General features: G+C 45.7%; 1 protein-coding gene across 1 annotated transcript in view; it reads right to left on the bottom strand.

Moving 5' to 3' along the window:
* ADAM12 (ADAM metallopeptidase domain 12) overlaps nucleotides 1–16,966 on the bottom strand; it is a 307,846-nt gene that overhangs the window by 11,740 nt on the left and 279,140 nt on the right. The window contains exons 15-21 of the mRNA XM_012655353.1: nucleotides 14,365–14,473; nucleotides 14,057–14,255; nucleotides 11,887–11,964; nucleotides 9,064–9,172; nucleotides 5,624–5,759; nucleotides 4,905–5,013; nucleotides 3,129–3,299 (exon numbers count right to left, since the gene is read on the bottom strand). Coding sequence (XP_012510807.1) covers nucleotides 3,129–3,299; nucleotides 4,905–5,013; nucleotides 5,624–5,759; nucleotides 9,064–9,172; nucleotides 11,887–11,964; nucleotides 14,057–14,255; nucleotides 14,365–14,473 — 911 coding nt within the window. The remainder of the gene's footprint in view (nucleotides 1–3,128; nucleotides 3,300–4,904; nucleotides 5,014–5,623; nucleotides 5,760–9,063; nucleotides 9,173–11,886; nucleotides 11,965–14,056; nucleotides 14,256–14,364; nucleotides 14,474–16,966) is intronic.

Here is a 16,966-nt window from a genome sequence, read left to right as displayed (position 1 = left end):
GTGACTAATGTTTAAAGGGTAACATTTCCTTAGTTTCATAAAACAGAATGAAGGCCTTTTTGGGGCCTACTTAAAGGAAGTCTTGAAGGAGTCACCTTGGGAGGAATTCATTGCTGGTGGAGAAAAAAAACACCAGCAAGTGGAATATTGTTGCTCTGATCACATGGTTGGTTAGAGACTGTTCCAGTGTGACATGGTGCACAGGCCAGTTACTTCAGAGGAGAAATGAAAAGGCTCAGGATGGCGCTTACTGGTGCTGTGGATACTTGAAAGCTGTCAGAAAATGCACCAATACTTAGTAATTTGCATGTACATTTCATCAGATTCTCAAATAAGGTCTCAGCCCAGAAAAGTGTAGGCTGTACCTACCACAACTATTGAGGCAAGACAGGTTAGAAAATCAAGTGTAAAAGACGGACAGCAACAGGAAATAAGCAGATCTTTGCAAGCATGAAAGGAATGGGAAAATTCACAAAGATTACTAAATTTAATATTCAACACTAGAATTAGGACAAAATTATAATAAATTACTAATCTATTATAAATTAGGGGAAAAAAACCCTCAAGTAGGAAAAAAACAGGCAAAGGATAGGAGCAAACAATTCACAGAACAAATAATAGCTGGCTGGTACTGGCTCATGACTGCCAAGTCCCTACTCCTTGTTCAGTGATGTCACATTAATAACTTGAAATTGGCCAGGGTGGGAGTTTTTACAGCAGAGAGATCAGCTATAAAGCAAGTTTTTTTAAAGAGCCAGTGTTCCAGTACTGGCTAATAGATACATAAAAAGCAGTTCAAGTGTACCAGCACTCACAAAAAGAAATGAGGTCTAGACAAGATTGAATATTAAACATAGTTCATCCTATTCCTTCAGTTAATTATAGCAAAAAAATCTGGACAAAATTCATAAAGCAACTGATGGAAGACTCAAAGAAAGTAGACTGGCTAGGGAGATCAAAACTTAACTACCAAGTGGTGAATTCTTGTGTGTGTTTTTCCTTTTATATGTCTTGGCCTGGGCTATGGAGAGGCCCACAACAACTAATGGCATCAGGCTACAATTAAAAAAAATCCCCAAGGGACAGCCTGTTATCTTCAGCCAAAAGTCTTGGAAAGGGCAGTTGAGAATGACAAACATTTTGACCATACTGGACCTTACTCTAGCTTAACACCAGAAAAAAGCCCTGCCCCTCCTCACTGGACATTGGCAGATCTCTCCTTTCCTTCACTTCTTGAAATAACAGACCACATCCCTTCCCTGGAATAGAGACTGTGCATTTCTCAACACCTAGAAGGAAGCGGACCAACATTTTTCAGTACTAAAAGTACTAAACAGTCAACTCAGAATTCTATATCCAGTGAAAATATCCTTCATGAATAAAGGTAACAAAGATATATTCAGATAAAGGAATATTAAGAGAATGTCACCAACAGAGTTGTTTTAAAAGAACAACTAAAGGAAGTTTTTCAAAGAAACTTAGAACATGAGGCATGAAGAAAGGAGTAAGTACTTATGGTTTAAAAATTACAACATCTGAAGCAGTTCTCAATGTAAATAAAGGAGGGGAGGATAAAGGGACCTAAAAGGTGGTAAAGTTTCTACATTCCACCTGAAGTAATAAAATATTGACACTAGTAGACTATGAACAAATATTGTAACCTTTAGAGCAGTGATTTTTCAATCAGGGTGGTCTTGCAATATTTGAAGACATAATTACATGTTTTTGCCATCTAGTTTGTAGAAGCCAGGGATGCCACTAAAGAATCATTCAGCTCAAAATGCTGAGGTTGAGAAACTCTGCTCTAGAGCAATCACACAAAAAACTATAAAGATACATACTCAAAACCGCTATAGCTAAATCAATGTGAAATACTAAAATGTGTTGAACTAAACCACAGGAATGCAGGAAAACCTGAGGAAACTAATAATATGATAGACTTAAATTCTAACATATCAATTACATTACATGTAAATGGTCTAAATCCACCTATTAAAAGATAAGGACTGGCAGAATGAATGAAACAATGTATGAGCCCAACTACATGCTGTCTACAAGCAACCGCTTTCAAATATAATGCTGTAGGTACGTTTAAAAGTGAAACAATGGGAAAAGACATATTATATTGCAAACAGTAATCAAAGAAAACTGTAGTGGATATACTAACATCAGAGGAAGTAGACTTTAGAACAAAGAAGATACAACAATCCTACCTGTATCATAACAGAGCTTCAAAATACATGAAGCAAAAACTGATGAAATGAGACACAATTACAGTTCTCTACTTCAACACTCCCTTTCAGTAACTGATAGAACTACTACACAGAAAAAACATTGGGATATTTATCAAATTCTCAAAGCTTTGAAAAGTTAAAACTGGATAATAGCAAAGTCATTGTGAGAGAGGCACTCAATAATGCAGGAACATAAATGTATATAGTATGAGGCTTAAAATGGTCATATTATTTTTCAACCCAATATTGCACTTTAAGGAGGTTCAAATATCTGTCTAGAACTTTGTAACGGAGCTGTTTATAGTAGAAAAAATTAGACATAAACATGTCCAATAATTGGCAAGTACTTAAAATCATTCTATGTTAAAATAACATTTTTAAGAATCTTTCATGTCATGGTAAATTAAGGAAAAAGGCAGTATATGAAGAATAAATTGTTAAAAATACATGTACAATTAGAAACCTACAGAAATTACTAGTGATTGCTATTGTGAAATATCACATTCACGGTCATAAACAGAAACTTTTACTTCCAAAAACAGCACCAAACTAGATAAGATGTACAAACCACTGCAGTGTTAAAATTCTTGTAAATATTTTGAAAGTGAAAATTGGTGAGAAATCATTACCATGACTATTCTGTTTTATGGTCCAGGCCTAATTATTAATAGTGCTGCCTGCCATTCTCAAAAGTGTCATGGTTTAGATAAGTTGTATGGGTACCTTAAAATAGATTGCACCCTTACTATACTCCAGGCACTGTGAGTAGCTGAATTATCTCTATTTTATAGAGGCATGACATTAAGCAACTTGTCCAAGCTCACACATTACCAAGTAGTGCAGAACTTGGATTTGACCCATATCCTATCAAATCAGCATTGAAGATATATATACCTGGGCCTGCCTAAGTGCAGGGTTGGCTGGCAGGGGTCTGGCGGGGACACTGGGTACACGCAGAGCCTGGTGCAGGGGAGGAAGTACTCGCTGAGGAGACTGGGGCAGGTCCAGGGCTTTGAGGGGTCTGCTGATGTCAACATTTGGACACTGCGGCAATCTCCTGGCGTTCTGCACGGCCAAAGCAGAGAGTCAGGCTATAAGGGGTTGCAAAAATATCGGTAATTTCTTGAGAGAGCAGTGCTGAGTTGATGGGGAAAGAAATTGAGGATGTATACAAGAGGAAATCTAACAGAAGCACCCCTCCCCCCAAATCTGGAATAGAGGGATCAATTTTTAATTTAAAAAAACTGGTTTGATTAAGGTACTTGAAAAAGTACCATATATGAAGACATAGACCCCGATCTTTAGGAAATTGCAACAGAGGTGTGAAAATGAGACATAGCTTAATGCGGGCAAGGCTCAGTGAGAACCAGAGAACTCCTGGGGGGTGGGGGGAAGGGCAGCCATGCTTCCCAGAGGCCCAGATCTGGATACTCCTCCCCCCACCCCCACATGGTGCCCTCATTCTTAGAGCCAGAACAGATGCAGTACAGGCCTTGTACTTCATGCCCCCCACCTCTCCCTTTTTAAAAACAGCTTTATTGGGATATAATTGACACACGATTTACTGTGTATAGTGTACAACTTAATAATTTTTGACCTATGTTTACATCCATCACTCCAAAGAGTTTCCTTGTCATCTTTCCCTCCCATGGCAACCATGGCTCCACTTTCTGTTGCTATAGTTTGCATTTGTGTTTTTAGAATTGTATATAAATGGGATCGTAGAATATGTACTGTTGGGTTTCCTTTTCTCAAAATCATAATCTGAGATTCATCCATGATGTATTTCAATGGTTCATTCCTTCTCATTGCTGAGGAGCATTCCATTATACCAGTTTGTTTATCCTTTTACCTATTGATGGGTCATTTCCAGTTTTTGGCTCTCACAAACAAAGCCATTCTTGCTTCTAGTCCCACATTTGGGGATGGGAGGTGGTAAATGTTATCAGGAATTGTGGCCGCCTCCTTGGAACTCAACCCTCTATACTTTTTGGACCAAAGGAAATAAAATAGTTTATTGCCTGATGAGTATGTAATAATGATTTTTTCAATCATTTCATTGTAATAGTGAACATCAATCTTGTTCACTGTTATAATACAGACTTGAGTTCCACATTCAAGTGTTCTTGTGGACACATTAAAAAAACCTGGTAGGGAGAGACTAGAGTGGACTATAATACTTCCCAGGGTAGCAGGGAGGCAGTAGGTACTCTGGGTTAAGGGTCCTAGTTCTTGGAAACCACAGGGTGGACAGGACTGGAGCACAGTGGGCAAACCTAATGGCTCAGTGTGACTTTTAGAGACACTTTAGGAGAAACAGGCCACAGAAGCTCAACCAAACCCAGCTGGGTGGCATTTAGAAACCACAGAGGGGCCCAGTGTCTGCAGCTGGCTTGGGCTACAGATCCAGGGGGCCCCTGTAAACGTGGCTGGTCTGGGTGGTTGAAGGGATGATGGCTCACAATCCGTACACACCACATCGTGCGGGGGACACTGGGGGGCCTTCCTCCAGGCTCTGACCAACACAGGGACCCTCACTCAGGCCCTGCCCACCTGAGTATGCTGACTCAGTGTTTCACGGGGCGAGTCCCTGGGAGCCTACTCAATCGCATATTGAAAAGCTCACATCTTCACGCACATACTAAGTTCTCATATTTGTTCAAAACTTACCTTAGGGAGGTTGGAATCTGCCGGTGTCCTCATCAGGCTTTTCCCAAGGTGGGTCAGGGGAGACTGGCCAGGATGGGAGCCAGTGGCTGGCCGGGAAGGGTGCACACACCTGCAATACAACCCCGGACCAATGGTGTTTCTCCTTCTCGTTGACCTGGCTTTCTATATTTTGCTCACAGTGACATTCACTTATTTAACTCAATGTGATAAACATGCAAAGGAAAAATTACCTAACAAGATTAAAAAATATTGATTTTTTTTTTTGGCCCCCCCAAAGCCATGATTCTGTCAGATTTGTTCTTGCAATCCATAGACTTGCAGCTTTGGGACACCCAGGAGATGTTTTATAGGAAGCTGGCATTTCAGCAATAATGTCTTTGAATGCATTTGGATCAAAAGCTACCCCATCTGATGAAAATATTTCAATGTCTCCATGTCTTGTAAAAATTACTAATGTAAGGGTGGAAGGATATAAGCCAGTGGAATTCCTCAACACCCTGCTTGTGTACGTAACAAGCTGCAGATAGTCTGGAGGGGAAGTGAAAGATGCAGCTGGTCTGGTAGAAATTAAAAAAAAGGACCCCCGCACCCCCAAACCCCTGTCTTGCTGCCCAGAAACCCTGACCTTTTCTTTGCTAAGGAAAATGAAGTGAGAAGAAGTTTGTTGTATACTTTTTCCAACTGTTTCTTGAAAAGATGACAACCGAAACCCAGGGTACCTTAGCTTCTCAATGGTGGTTTTTTTATTTGTAAACAGCAGTCGTATCAAGGTCTTCCTTTTGAGATAAACCACAAATCCAGCAGCAAGAAGACACAGGATGGTCACCAGGATTCCTATAGTTAAACCTTGGTTATCTGAAACGAAACACGTTTGACTCACACAAGGAGGCAGTTATAATGAAATACAGGAGGTTTCAAATTGTGACATTTATGGCAAAGCGAACTTTGAAGGAACAAACAGAAATGAAGTGAGTAAATCCCGGAATGATGTACTAATAAATTAGTCTTACTTCAAAGGTCATGTTTGAGGTTCGATCTACATTGCCATCATTCATTTCTAACAACTCTGGAACTTGATAAACAGGAATATGGGCCTGGACCACACAGGCACCCCCAGGCATGACAGCAGCAGAGTGGACCATGGTGGCCACAGAAAGTCACGGGGCCACCATTAAAGCGGTCCCCAGACAGAAACGTTTCCAGCCTTCATCGCAGACGGGCTACTTCTCTCATGCTGTAGCTTTGGAATCCGCTTAATCTTTACGTGTGCGTGTTTTTTTTAAATGAGGCTATTTCTGGACATCTCAAATTAGTGAATAAAGAAAAAGAAAACTCATAGCTTAAATGCCCATAGGTTTTGTTATGTTTGAGATTTAAAAATACAGCCTTTGAGTGCAAACCCCTTTTTCTGGGAGGGCGCTGTTTATTTTCTTTATGAAAACATCACCTTTTCTGTGATTTGCTCCCATTTTGCTTAGCACATTTGAGAGACTCCTCAAGGGTGTGGACAGGAAGGGAACCGACAGCTCGGTTTCTGACAGCAGCCACGGCCAAATACTATTGGGGGCAGACGCTAAATACTAGGGTTGCCAGGACTGGCAGCAGCACCCGCTCCAGGGAGGACATCGTCACGCCCCGTTTCTGGACTTCGTCCCCAGCTGGCGAGCCCTGTCAGGGATGTGTCTTAGCCTAAATGAGACAATCAACACCTGACAGTCTTGATTCACTCGTCAGTGTTACTGGAAAGCACTGCTTTTGGTTTCCTGGCCAAAATGTCATTCTTTTCAGACTCTTAGCAGCAGTCACGGGGGCTCTGGCTAGAGTTCTAGTGTCTCATAATGGAGCTAATTAAAAAGTGAACAGCAAAAGTCTTGAACTATAATTTTTAGCTCCTTAAAAATCAATCTACAAATTTTAAATTCATCAGTTTATCAAACTGAACATTTAACGGGGGCCCAAATGGAACCTGTTGCGTTCCCCGGGTTGTAGCACCATCCAACCGCTTGCGAGAGCTGGAGGTGCGGGCAGTGCGGGACTCCACTTCCCTCTCCCCCGCTATCCACCCTCCCGCTCCTCCGCGGGCCAGATTCTAGATCTTTGCACGGCTATCTCTGCCACACAGCACGTGTCTCCCTTGCTCCCTTCAGACCTCGGCAGACACGTCGAGTCCATAGGAGCCTTCCTGACACGGCCCTGCTGCTCCCGAGTCCATGGGGGTTGCCCCGCCCCCGACATCCTCGTTGTAGCCCACACTCATCACGCCGTGCGGCACCCGCTTAGTGTCTGCCCAGGACCCAGGAGAGCAGCTGGCACACGGCAGACATGAGAGAAGCATTTGTTTGATGAGCGACTGAGCCACAGCCAGGCCAGGAGCAGCAGACCACGGGGACAGCAAGGCCCAGGCCACACTTGCACTGCCTGCCTTGATTTTATACGTGCGTGTGTGTGTGTGTGTGTGTGTGTGTGTGTGTGTATGGGGGTGTTTACAATACACTCTTTTCTGAAATGATGGCCTCAGTGGGTGGACTTGGCTATTTGGTTGTCTTCATTTTTTAAACGTTCTCGAAACGAAGAGTTGGTGACTCTGTGGGGTCCTTGACTTCTTGGAAACTTTCAAACCCGAGTCCACTGGTCACGTGCACCCACACTGCAAAGAGACACGGAGCTGCTGCCCCGCTGCTGCCTCTCTACTTCCTTTCCAGCACCGTCTGGCTTACCTGGACGGAGATGGAATGGGTAGCAGGGTCCCTGACGGACTAAAAACTAAAACCTGCTATTTTTGTGCAATAAACATGTAAAGCCATATTAGAGGCTTAAGTTGCAGTCAGTGACCAGTCATCAAGGCTGAGCTGTCACCAGGGAAAGGGGGTTCTGAGCCCAGCCCTGGCTTCTTCACCATTGCAATTGGAGGCTCAATAAAAGGCAAGATGTCCTGGTCCCTTTCCTCCTCGCTGTGGGCCTGGGGCCTGCTGGAGCACTGACCTGGAGCCACTCTGCCACGCAGAAGTGTGCCCACATTTCAGCAGAAGCAGGACCGGGACCTCGCTGCCCTCGTGGCGCTGTTTTTGCAGATGTGCCTGGTAGGTGGAACTCCCCTCCTGAGCCCTGCGCTCTGCCTGGCCCTGCAGAGCAGTGTTGTGTCTGTTGCCATGGAAATGGTGGCAAAGCCACAGAGTCAACATTGCCAGTCACAGCAGGCCTTGGGGACGCGTGACCCCCCCGCAGCAGCACTGGTCTCGGTCCCAGTGTCACGGGGGCTCGGATGAGCGCCAGGAGAAAGCACACGCTGTGAGGTCCCACCTGCTCCTGGCTCCCCACCGTGCCCCCTTCGGCTCTCTGCACCTTCCTGCCTTGCTGCTTTCACCGGGACAGGGACGTCACTCAGACCTGCCCCTTGACTGTCTGAAAAGAACTCAGAAAACAGCACTGTACCAGAGAGCGTTGCTAAAGGTCATCCGAGGAGAAAGGAACCAAGATTCAAGCACAGCTGCTGTTAGGAGCTTCTTGAGGGACAGACTTGCGTCTAACTCTTAGCTGAATGGCTTTGGGCACGTTACTTAACTTCTCTGAGCCTCAGGTCCCTTCTATGTGAACAAACAACAGACAAGCCTACTTCAGAGTTGTGTGAGGAGACGACGAGTATGAAACATTCAGTGCCGGCACGTCACTGCTCAATACACGATGCTGTTGCTGCCACTAGTGCGGCTGCCGCCACTATCACCTTTATTCAGAGGTGGGCGTCTTTCTAGTGTGACTTTTAAAAGGCATTACACTTCACGCCCCTTGGCCCTAGCGCACAGAAGTTGGCCTTTACAAAGTCCTTTGACACGATGATGAAATTCATACCCCTTTGGCAGTTGGCTGTAGAAATTACCTAAGCTAAGAAAAGTGTCCCGGGCTCAAGTATAAGCAGCAAACTCAGCCGCTCAGTCCAAGTGGAGAGCAAAGAGCCTTGGAAACGACCAGGGAAGGAGAGAGCGAGCCTCTGGAAACCGGGCGAGGCCCAGGCTGTGTCAGACCTACGTGGGTTTCCACCAGGTTTCCTGCTGACGGGGCTACACTGGCACCTACACTCGCGGCTGGTGAGCCTGCCTGGCTTCCCGCCACCCCCGGTAGCTCAGCATCCGTACCCGCCCAGGGACGCAGGGACCTCACTGACCTGCTTGCCGGATGGGGCCGCTGTCTGTGCTTCCTCCAAAGCCAAACTTGTCACAGAAGGGAGGTGCCCAGTGGGCCTCGCAGTGGCAGTTCTTCCTGTTGTTGCACACCTTTCAGGGCAGCGAGAGGGAGAGACGTCAGGAAGGATGTGGCGTTCAGGCGTGCCCTCTGTGTAGCGCCATAGCAGAAGCGAGGGTGCTGCAGCCAGAGCCCCTGCCCCCCAGCACCGACACAACCACGCTAGTACGTGTCCCTGTGAGAATGAGCCCCAGACACAGCACGACAGGGGACACTGAACCGGAGGCTGTAGATGTGACACAACTCGCCTGTGAGCAGCTGTTATGAGAATAGAGAGTCGGTTATTAGGGCTCCCCAGCTTGCTTCTAGCCCTCCCTCCCCTCAATCTCCCCGTCTTCTTCTCTAAGTCCGGGAAACTCAGCCTCTGACCATGATGAGAAGCCCCCGCGACGGCGAGGAGGGACCCTTGGTGATCACGGGACCTGACAACCTCTTGGCACATCTCTGTGTCTGTCAGACTGGAGGCTCAGAGAGGCTGGGTGACTTGGGGCTCCCACGGCAGGCTGGGGTGGCGGGGCAGGCCCACAACCAGGCTTCCTATCCCTGGTGCCCACGGAAGTACACGGGCTTTCCACCAACACTTCCTCGCAGCCTGCTCCGGTCCCTCGTTCCTGAAACGCCCACTTCCTTCTCGCAGAGCTCCCCAGGGGCCGTTCCCAGGACCCCCCATGCATGGTGGGCAAAGCCAGCAATAAACTCTCTTCCTCGTGAAACAGGAGAATGGTTCTGCCGTGGCGAGAAAGGGACGCCAGGAAAGCAGGAGGAGGGTGCGCTTTGCCCTTTCTGGGCCCTGAGTAAGTGACCTAACTCGGAGACCAGAGTCCTCCGTGGCATGGCCCAGGAGCTCCTGCCCACGTGGTTACCAAGGGCTGCTGATGGTCGTGGCTGCCTAACCTGTCTATGCTGGTTGGACCCGTTATTGTCACGTACGTCATTTGCTGGACTAGTACGTGAACCAACGGAATATGAGCACAAAGACAAGAGAATTAGGTTGAATCCTTTGGGAACACTGGATAAATAAAGACAAATCACTGAAAGGAATTTCTGATCAATTAGGAATGAAGCAACCATAAAATGACTTGGGCAAAGCTGTAACCGATGAGGAGTCTGCACTCATTGCTGCTGAGCGTCTGCATTCCCCCTCCACTTACAGAAACAAACTACACATCGCTGATGACGCGTTTTGGGGTGGTTTATATGAGGAAGTCAATGCAGAACTACAGTCAGCAAACCAATCCTAAAGGCCGCAGCCCTGCATCAAAATACTGATGCCGAATATACACTTTAGCATTTTAAGGCAAAATACAATATATGGACTATCTGCCTCACTTGTGATCTCTGTGCCCACTGACTTGTTTTGATGAATCAGTCACCTGCCCCGCTGTTTCAAATAAGGCGGCCAACAGTCGAGACAGCCTTTGGTACGTTGGAAAGCGTTATCACTGTGAAGTGAAAGTTGAGCAGAATGGATGGGTGCGTGGCAGAGCCTATGCCTATCCCCTCAAAGATGCAGCTACCAGCCCTAGATGCACACCTGCCCTGCAGAGCTTCTCCCTGCGACGTGCAGCCTGGTGCCCTTTTGCAGCTTGCAGCAGACAGACTGCAGCTCTAACAACCCACTTCCAGGTGCTGCTGGTGAGCCCAGGCTCATCAGGGAAGGACCGTGGCCAAGCTACTCATTGCCAAGTCATGGACGGTTGCTCCACCTACCCGGAAAATAGGCCTTTCCCCTCCAAGGTGGGGACGAGGCCCCAGGGATATTGGAAGGTGAAGAGTCCAAGGCCCTCAATCCAGCATGTGGCTGCGAAGTCATGTTACCCTGGACACACCAGTCCCCCAACTTGGGTCTTGGCTTCTTTGTCAGTAAAATAACAGGGCTGGACTATAGATTCCCTCTTAGCAGCCACCAGTAAGAAATCTATGATCCAATGAAGACATAAAGAGATTTTGTTTTCTACCAGGAGTCAGCTAAACTCACAGTGGACAAACCCATCTGAGGTGGCCCTGCAGTCCTTTCGTGGTTACAGCACAATATAACTTTATGGGAACACCCATAATTCTACGTAAGGATCGTTGGCGTGTGTCTGCAAATTTTAAAAATAGGATTTGGAACATGATTTCTATAGAAAAGATTTCAGAAAAACAAAAGAACCACTGGCATGGCCAATCAAGATTAATAGGATCCTACTGGAAATAATTAAGCCCATCAGGAAAAATAAGTTATGTTTTAAACAATTAGAGTCCTCTTCTCCCCTAAAGGTTCTCTGAATGAAAATATTAAACAACAGCTTTCTTTAGTTAAAACCCATTGTGTGTGACTTTAAGAACATGTGTTTAGTATGATCTGTTGTCTTTGTTTTAATTCCTTTTGGAAGAATTTCAGTTCAGACATATTCTGAAGTTGGTAGCAAGAGGGATGAGCTGTTTGAAATGTTAATGTGAAACTCTGCACGAAGAAAGGTTGCTTTTAAAATTACTTTGAAGACAACACAATTATTTTTTAAATGGCAGAATGTTAATTTAAAAGATAATCACTGCTCAAGCTGATTTTCTCTGTTAAACAAAAATCACATTTCTTGTTATATAAAGGTCAAAGAAAATTAATATGTTTAGAAGGAAATATTGAGAAGAACACTAATTGCTCTATCTAAAAAAAAGCTATGAATTGCAAAAACTCTTACAAACAAATTATTTATTGCTTGACTTGTCATGGGCTGGCTATGAAAAGTCAGTTTTGCATACTTACTCCTCTGCCGTGGCATCGCACTGCACATTCATGGACACCGAAGATGCTAATATTCTGACATCGACGATTGAGGCAGATCTGTAGAGGGAGGAAAGCAAAGCAAATACCTTAGTGCTTCTTCAGTAACCCCCACCCCCACTGCCCTCATATAAATATTAAAAAAGAGAAAGCAAAGAAAGAGTTGGAGAAGATTCTACCTTCTTTCAGTTAATATGGCTATAGCATAACGATGCATTTTTCATTTGATTCAGACACAGATCCTATTGTCTGACTCCAAATTCAGCATTTCTCAAGACTAAGTTCAATGTGAACACTATTAAATTCTTTTGTACTTTATGGCATTTTATATGGTTTCAGTTGAGCCTGAAATTATAACTGATTTTATCATGATTTTTGTTTAGAGCTTGTAATAGAATCTATGTATTGCAGCATTTTTTCCCTCCGTTAAAAGGCACAGGAGAGTGCGAGATGGATTGGTCCTCACCCCAGGGCCTGTGTAGACTGACAGGCTCCACACATCCTGGGTCTGAGAATCTTTCAAGGCAGATACTGAAATATGGGGACTTTTTCAGAACACTGACTGACAAGTATTACTTATTTCATCAGTGACATAAACCATCGGCAGAAATGCTCAACAGAGGAACACAGATGGCTCTCTTGGATTTATCAAGCTGCTGCGGTGGCACGGGGCTGGTGGAAAGACTTCAGCCTCGTTTCAAAGGTGCACAATGTACTCCAGACTCAAAGGATCAGGCCCCTTTTCTCCCATAAGATGTTACAAATTAGAGTCAAAGGAAGCAGGGGCAAGGGCAACATACGTAACCTAAACATCTGTAACCCCATAATATGCTGAAATAAAAAAAAAAGGAAGCAGAGTCTGACGTTTAGGTTGCAGAAGCATTTTCAATCGGGTAGAACCTTCCTACCGGGAAGGTCACTATCCGACCCTAACAGCTCACGTAAGGCAAGATGCACGCAGCTGTGAGGCGTCGGTGGGAATGCTGGCCACAGGGACTGTCACATTCCAGCTGATAAAAACTTTTCCAGGATTACAACGAACACAGTAGGACCCCTAAGAGAATCACAGCACAGGGTGCTATTGTCCTCCTGAGCCCTCAGAGAACCGGTGTGCTGTGGAAACAGAGATCAAAGCACATTTTGTCTGGCACGTGGAGAAAAAACTTGATGATAAATTGAGTCCTTGGAATTTCAATTTTCAGATGCACCTGGCCATTCAGGCTACAGTTTAAAAAATGGGTGTCATTCTAATGTCAAGGCCTGCATATAAGCTAATGTGGTTAAGGACACATTCAGAATGCATAAGATGTTTCTCGAACTGTCCTATTTCCTCAAGGAAAAGCATTTGTGGCTGAGGGGGTGTGGGGTGGAGGAGAGTGAGTGGAGGGGATTCCGGTCCATCTTTTCTTCTCTGTGACCTCCATTTTAGGGAGTGATTTCAAGATCAGGCTGCAAAGAGGGTCCTAAAAGGTATTTGGGGGTTGATTCAGTTTTTCCCTAAAACATTTTATTTATTAACTTGCCATCGTTTAGTCTGATGAGAAAGTTTGGGGAAAAAAATCAGTGTGATAAAACATGAAAATCTCAAATTCTTTTTTCTTTAAAAAATTTTTTTGACTTTATTTCTAAACCTTAAAATATCTTTATCTACCTTTCTTCCTGTTCTCTGAAAGGACTCCCTTTTGGGCTTTACGCTCTCTCTTCCGCTGTCCTACTCTTCTCTCTATAGGGTCTCCGAAAATACATCTGAGTTCCCATTCCGTCCAGGTGAGGGCAAGCCCCTGAGAACTCTGTGCCCAAAACCAAGCCACGTATCCAAAGCCAATATAATACACTATTGCATTTCTTTCCAAAGTAATTTCCTGGCTGGAAACCCTCATGACACCCAGAGTGTAAAAATGACTTATTAACACTAAAGGGCTGAGAAGACAAGCTTGATTTTCCCAAATTTGCATTTCAATGGCCAGACCAGGATCTGGGATTTATTGACTTTTTCTTTTAGGTGCAAAGAACTAGATTCCAGAGACAGTGTTCTGAGAAGTAGATTTAGGAAAACAAACCAACCTTGTAACCCAGTTCTTGAACAGGATGTTTTCCAATGGGCCCTGTTCCAGACTTACATTTAAGATGCAAGCGAACATTTGGGTCTTACTTTTCCATCTGCACACTTCGTGCCTGCAAGCACCAGCCCTGGGTCCGGCATGTCATCGCCCAAGTACACATGGGTCCCCCGGCACAGAATCCGGCCTCCTTCCTGCAGTGGGATATTTGTTTCTATGGAAACAGCATTGGTACCAATGACAGGCCGGCTGGCACCTCCTTGACACTGGATTTTCCCACATTTAGCATCCCTGGAAGGGTAAGAACAAACAATTCCCAAAGAGAAACTGTTTGGAACCGACTCTCAGCAATGTGGGAAGGTCAAAGCAATGATTTTGTCAGGCTGTACAGATTCCATACCTCATTTCACACTTGGCAAAGGAAGTCTTGGAGTCTTTGCCACAGTTTCCATAAGGATCACCTGCAGAGTTGACTCTCTCAAAGCAGATCCCAGGGGCAGGTTTAGCACCTGAAACAGAAGCAGAACAGCACTTTCATCTCCTGCAAGCATTTTTAATGTTTTCCTTTAAATGGCATGAGGCTTTTCTAATAGGTTAAGGAAAGATGTGCTCTGTATTCAGAGGAATCACACCCAGTGTCTCAGCTGACCGATGATGGGTGCTGGCTAGCGGCAGCCTGGGGCGTCCACAGCCAGCATCCTCTCTTGGCTGAGCTGACACATTTCACAGCTTGCTCTTCTCTAGGTCTGCTGTCTGGGGCCCTGGCATGTGCAGCGTCTCCGGAGATAAAGGTCTGGCTGTGGGACCAGACCCGACCTAGGGCAGGCAGGAGTTGGCTGGCTGGCTTCAGATTAGGGGAAGCTTGCTCTCTTTAACAACATCCCACACAATTCCGGTGAGAGAATGCAAGCTAGGGCAAGCTCCAAAGAGTAATGATGACTAATGATGTGGGGAAGCAATGAGAGAGAGAGAGAGAGAGAGATGAGCAGCGCAAAGATCTTGTACAACACTTTCAGTCCCATGAAGCTCCCCATAAGAGCAAGCACTGGCTTCAGTTAATGCCTATTAATGCAAGGCAGAGATTGCTCTCAGCGGCCATGGAGTCATAAACCCTGATGGTCACTGCACACAGAATGACAGTCCCCAGCAGAGAGGGTCATGGCAGCTGAAGAGCTCAGAAAACGGCCATTTTTAGCACATTTGCCAGCCGTGGAAAGAGAGAGCATAGAATTGGGGTTTGCAGTGCCAAAGCTTTGGAGGGCTCTGGAATCTTGTGCGTAGTGATATCTGCTGAAGATCATGAGCAAGTGAGGAAAACAGGCCACATACTTCAGAATAAACCGTGCCCTTCATCTCCCCCACATTGAGGTCCTATGTGGGCACTTCCTCCCATGTCACTTCCAACTGCCAGGATGCCAGTTCTCCAAATCCTGGCTCTGACTCCTGCCCTTCTCTGCTCCCGACTCCAGAGGGCTCCATTTGCCTTCCACGGTGACAGTGGCCTTATTTAAGATACCCATCAGACAATGGGCACGGCTTCCCTCCTCCCAGGGAACAGACGGCATTCTTATTACTAAGAGCATCCCTCATTCTTTAACCTGTGCCTGAGCAGCCACGCTCATTTTAAACAACAAACACGACACCCCCTTGCACCATTTGAGGGGAGTGGTCTGCTCTGCCATTGACCTCTGCAATGAGCCAGTCTGGTTCTGCACCTCTTATTTTCCCATTTTTTAAAACCATTTTAGAGAAGTCTCCCCAAAGCCCTTTTTCAGGGGCACTAGCCCAAACTGGACACAAGTCTCTGTCGAGGAAAAAGACGAGGTCTCTGGCTCTTTAGTGTTATATTCCTTTGTTCCATCTTATTCACATCTTCGCTCACAGCGTGATGACGCCACTGACACCCGCAGCTTGTCTGCCATGGACCCAGCTCGTCCACGCTCTTCCCTCTTGCTTTTTCAGTCTACTTGTTGGAGGAGGGAAGGACGGGGAGGGTGAGTCTCAGTGTGGAATCTGTACCTTGTACTTAATTTAATCTTGTTTGATAGAACTTTTGATCAAAGTACTTGGATTCGATTGATCAAAGCAGTTTGGGAAAACCGGCTTCTAGAATAGTGACAATACAGCAGTTGTTTGAGAGTTTTTGCATAAACCCAAAGTATTTATGCATTGCCTGTCTGGTTCTGCCTTCCTCCCAACCATCACCCTTCTATCTGTCCTTCCCTCCTCCCCTTCCCCTCCTTTCCACCATTCCTGCCTGATCATAACGACCCCCATGGGCAGGGATGGCACTCCAGGCCTGAACACGGCAGGTGTGATCCAAGGATGAGCGCCAAAAAGCCCCTGGGGAAAGCGCGTCGCGCCTCCAGTGCCCGCCCCAGAGGAAGCCAACTGCGGTTCCGCAGCACGAGCAGCTCGGGTGAACGCAGGCGGCTTCTCTTTGCTGTGTCTCTGGATTTTCACTTACTTATTTACATCAGATGAAGTTCTGCTGTGCTGTCTTACGTCAGGTCACGAAAAGACAAACGTTTTACATCGTGCAAAGAGAAAACACCATTCCCTCAGAGTCTAGGTAGAGTAAGAAAACTAACAAGCGGGGAAACCAGAGGGGGCTTCGTGCTGCCCTGGGGAGTCGATGCGGCTCAGCATTAGACGATGACTCGATAAAGGAAGCGACTCGAAGGCACAAACCCGCGGACAGCTCTCTGGACGCCTGTCCAGCACCTGCTGGTCCCGGCGCGGACTGTGAAGGAGGCTCCAGCAAAGTGTTTCAAGTGGCTTTTGTGTGCGAGCTGCCATCTGGCATTTCTCTTAGAGACAGAAGGGTCAGTAATTTAAAGAGCGTAAATGACTTCTACCCACTTGTAAGACATTATAAACGCACAGATTTGGATTCAAAGTTGCTGCACTTAAAAATCTCTGTGTTTATGTCTTTAGGAAGAGGAGAGATTTCATGTCACTTGGAAAGAATGACAACAGTTTTCTTATCACCACATCAATTT

The sequence above is a fragment of the Propithecus coquereli genome, unplaced genomic scaffold (assembly GCF_000956105.1).
Source record: "Propithecus coquereli isolate 6110/MARCELLA unplaced genomic scaffold, Pcoq_1.0 Scaffold473, whole genome shotgun sequence".
Classification (NCBI taxonomy): domain Eukaryota; kingdom Metazoa; phylum Chordata; class Mammalia; order Primates; family Indriidae; genus Propithecus; species Propithecus coquereli.
This window is presented reverse-complemented; position numbering and strand designations above follow the sequence as displayed.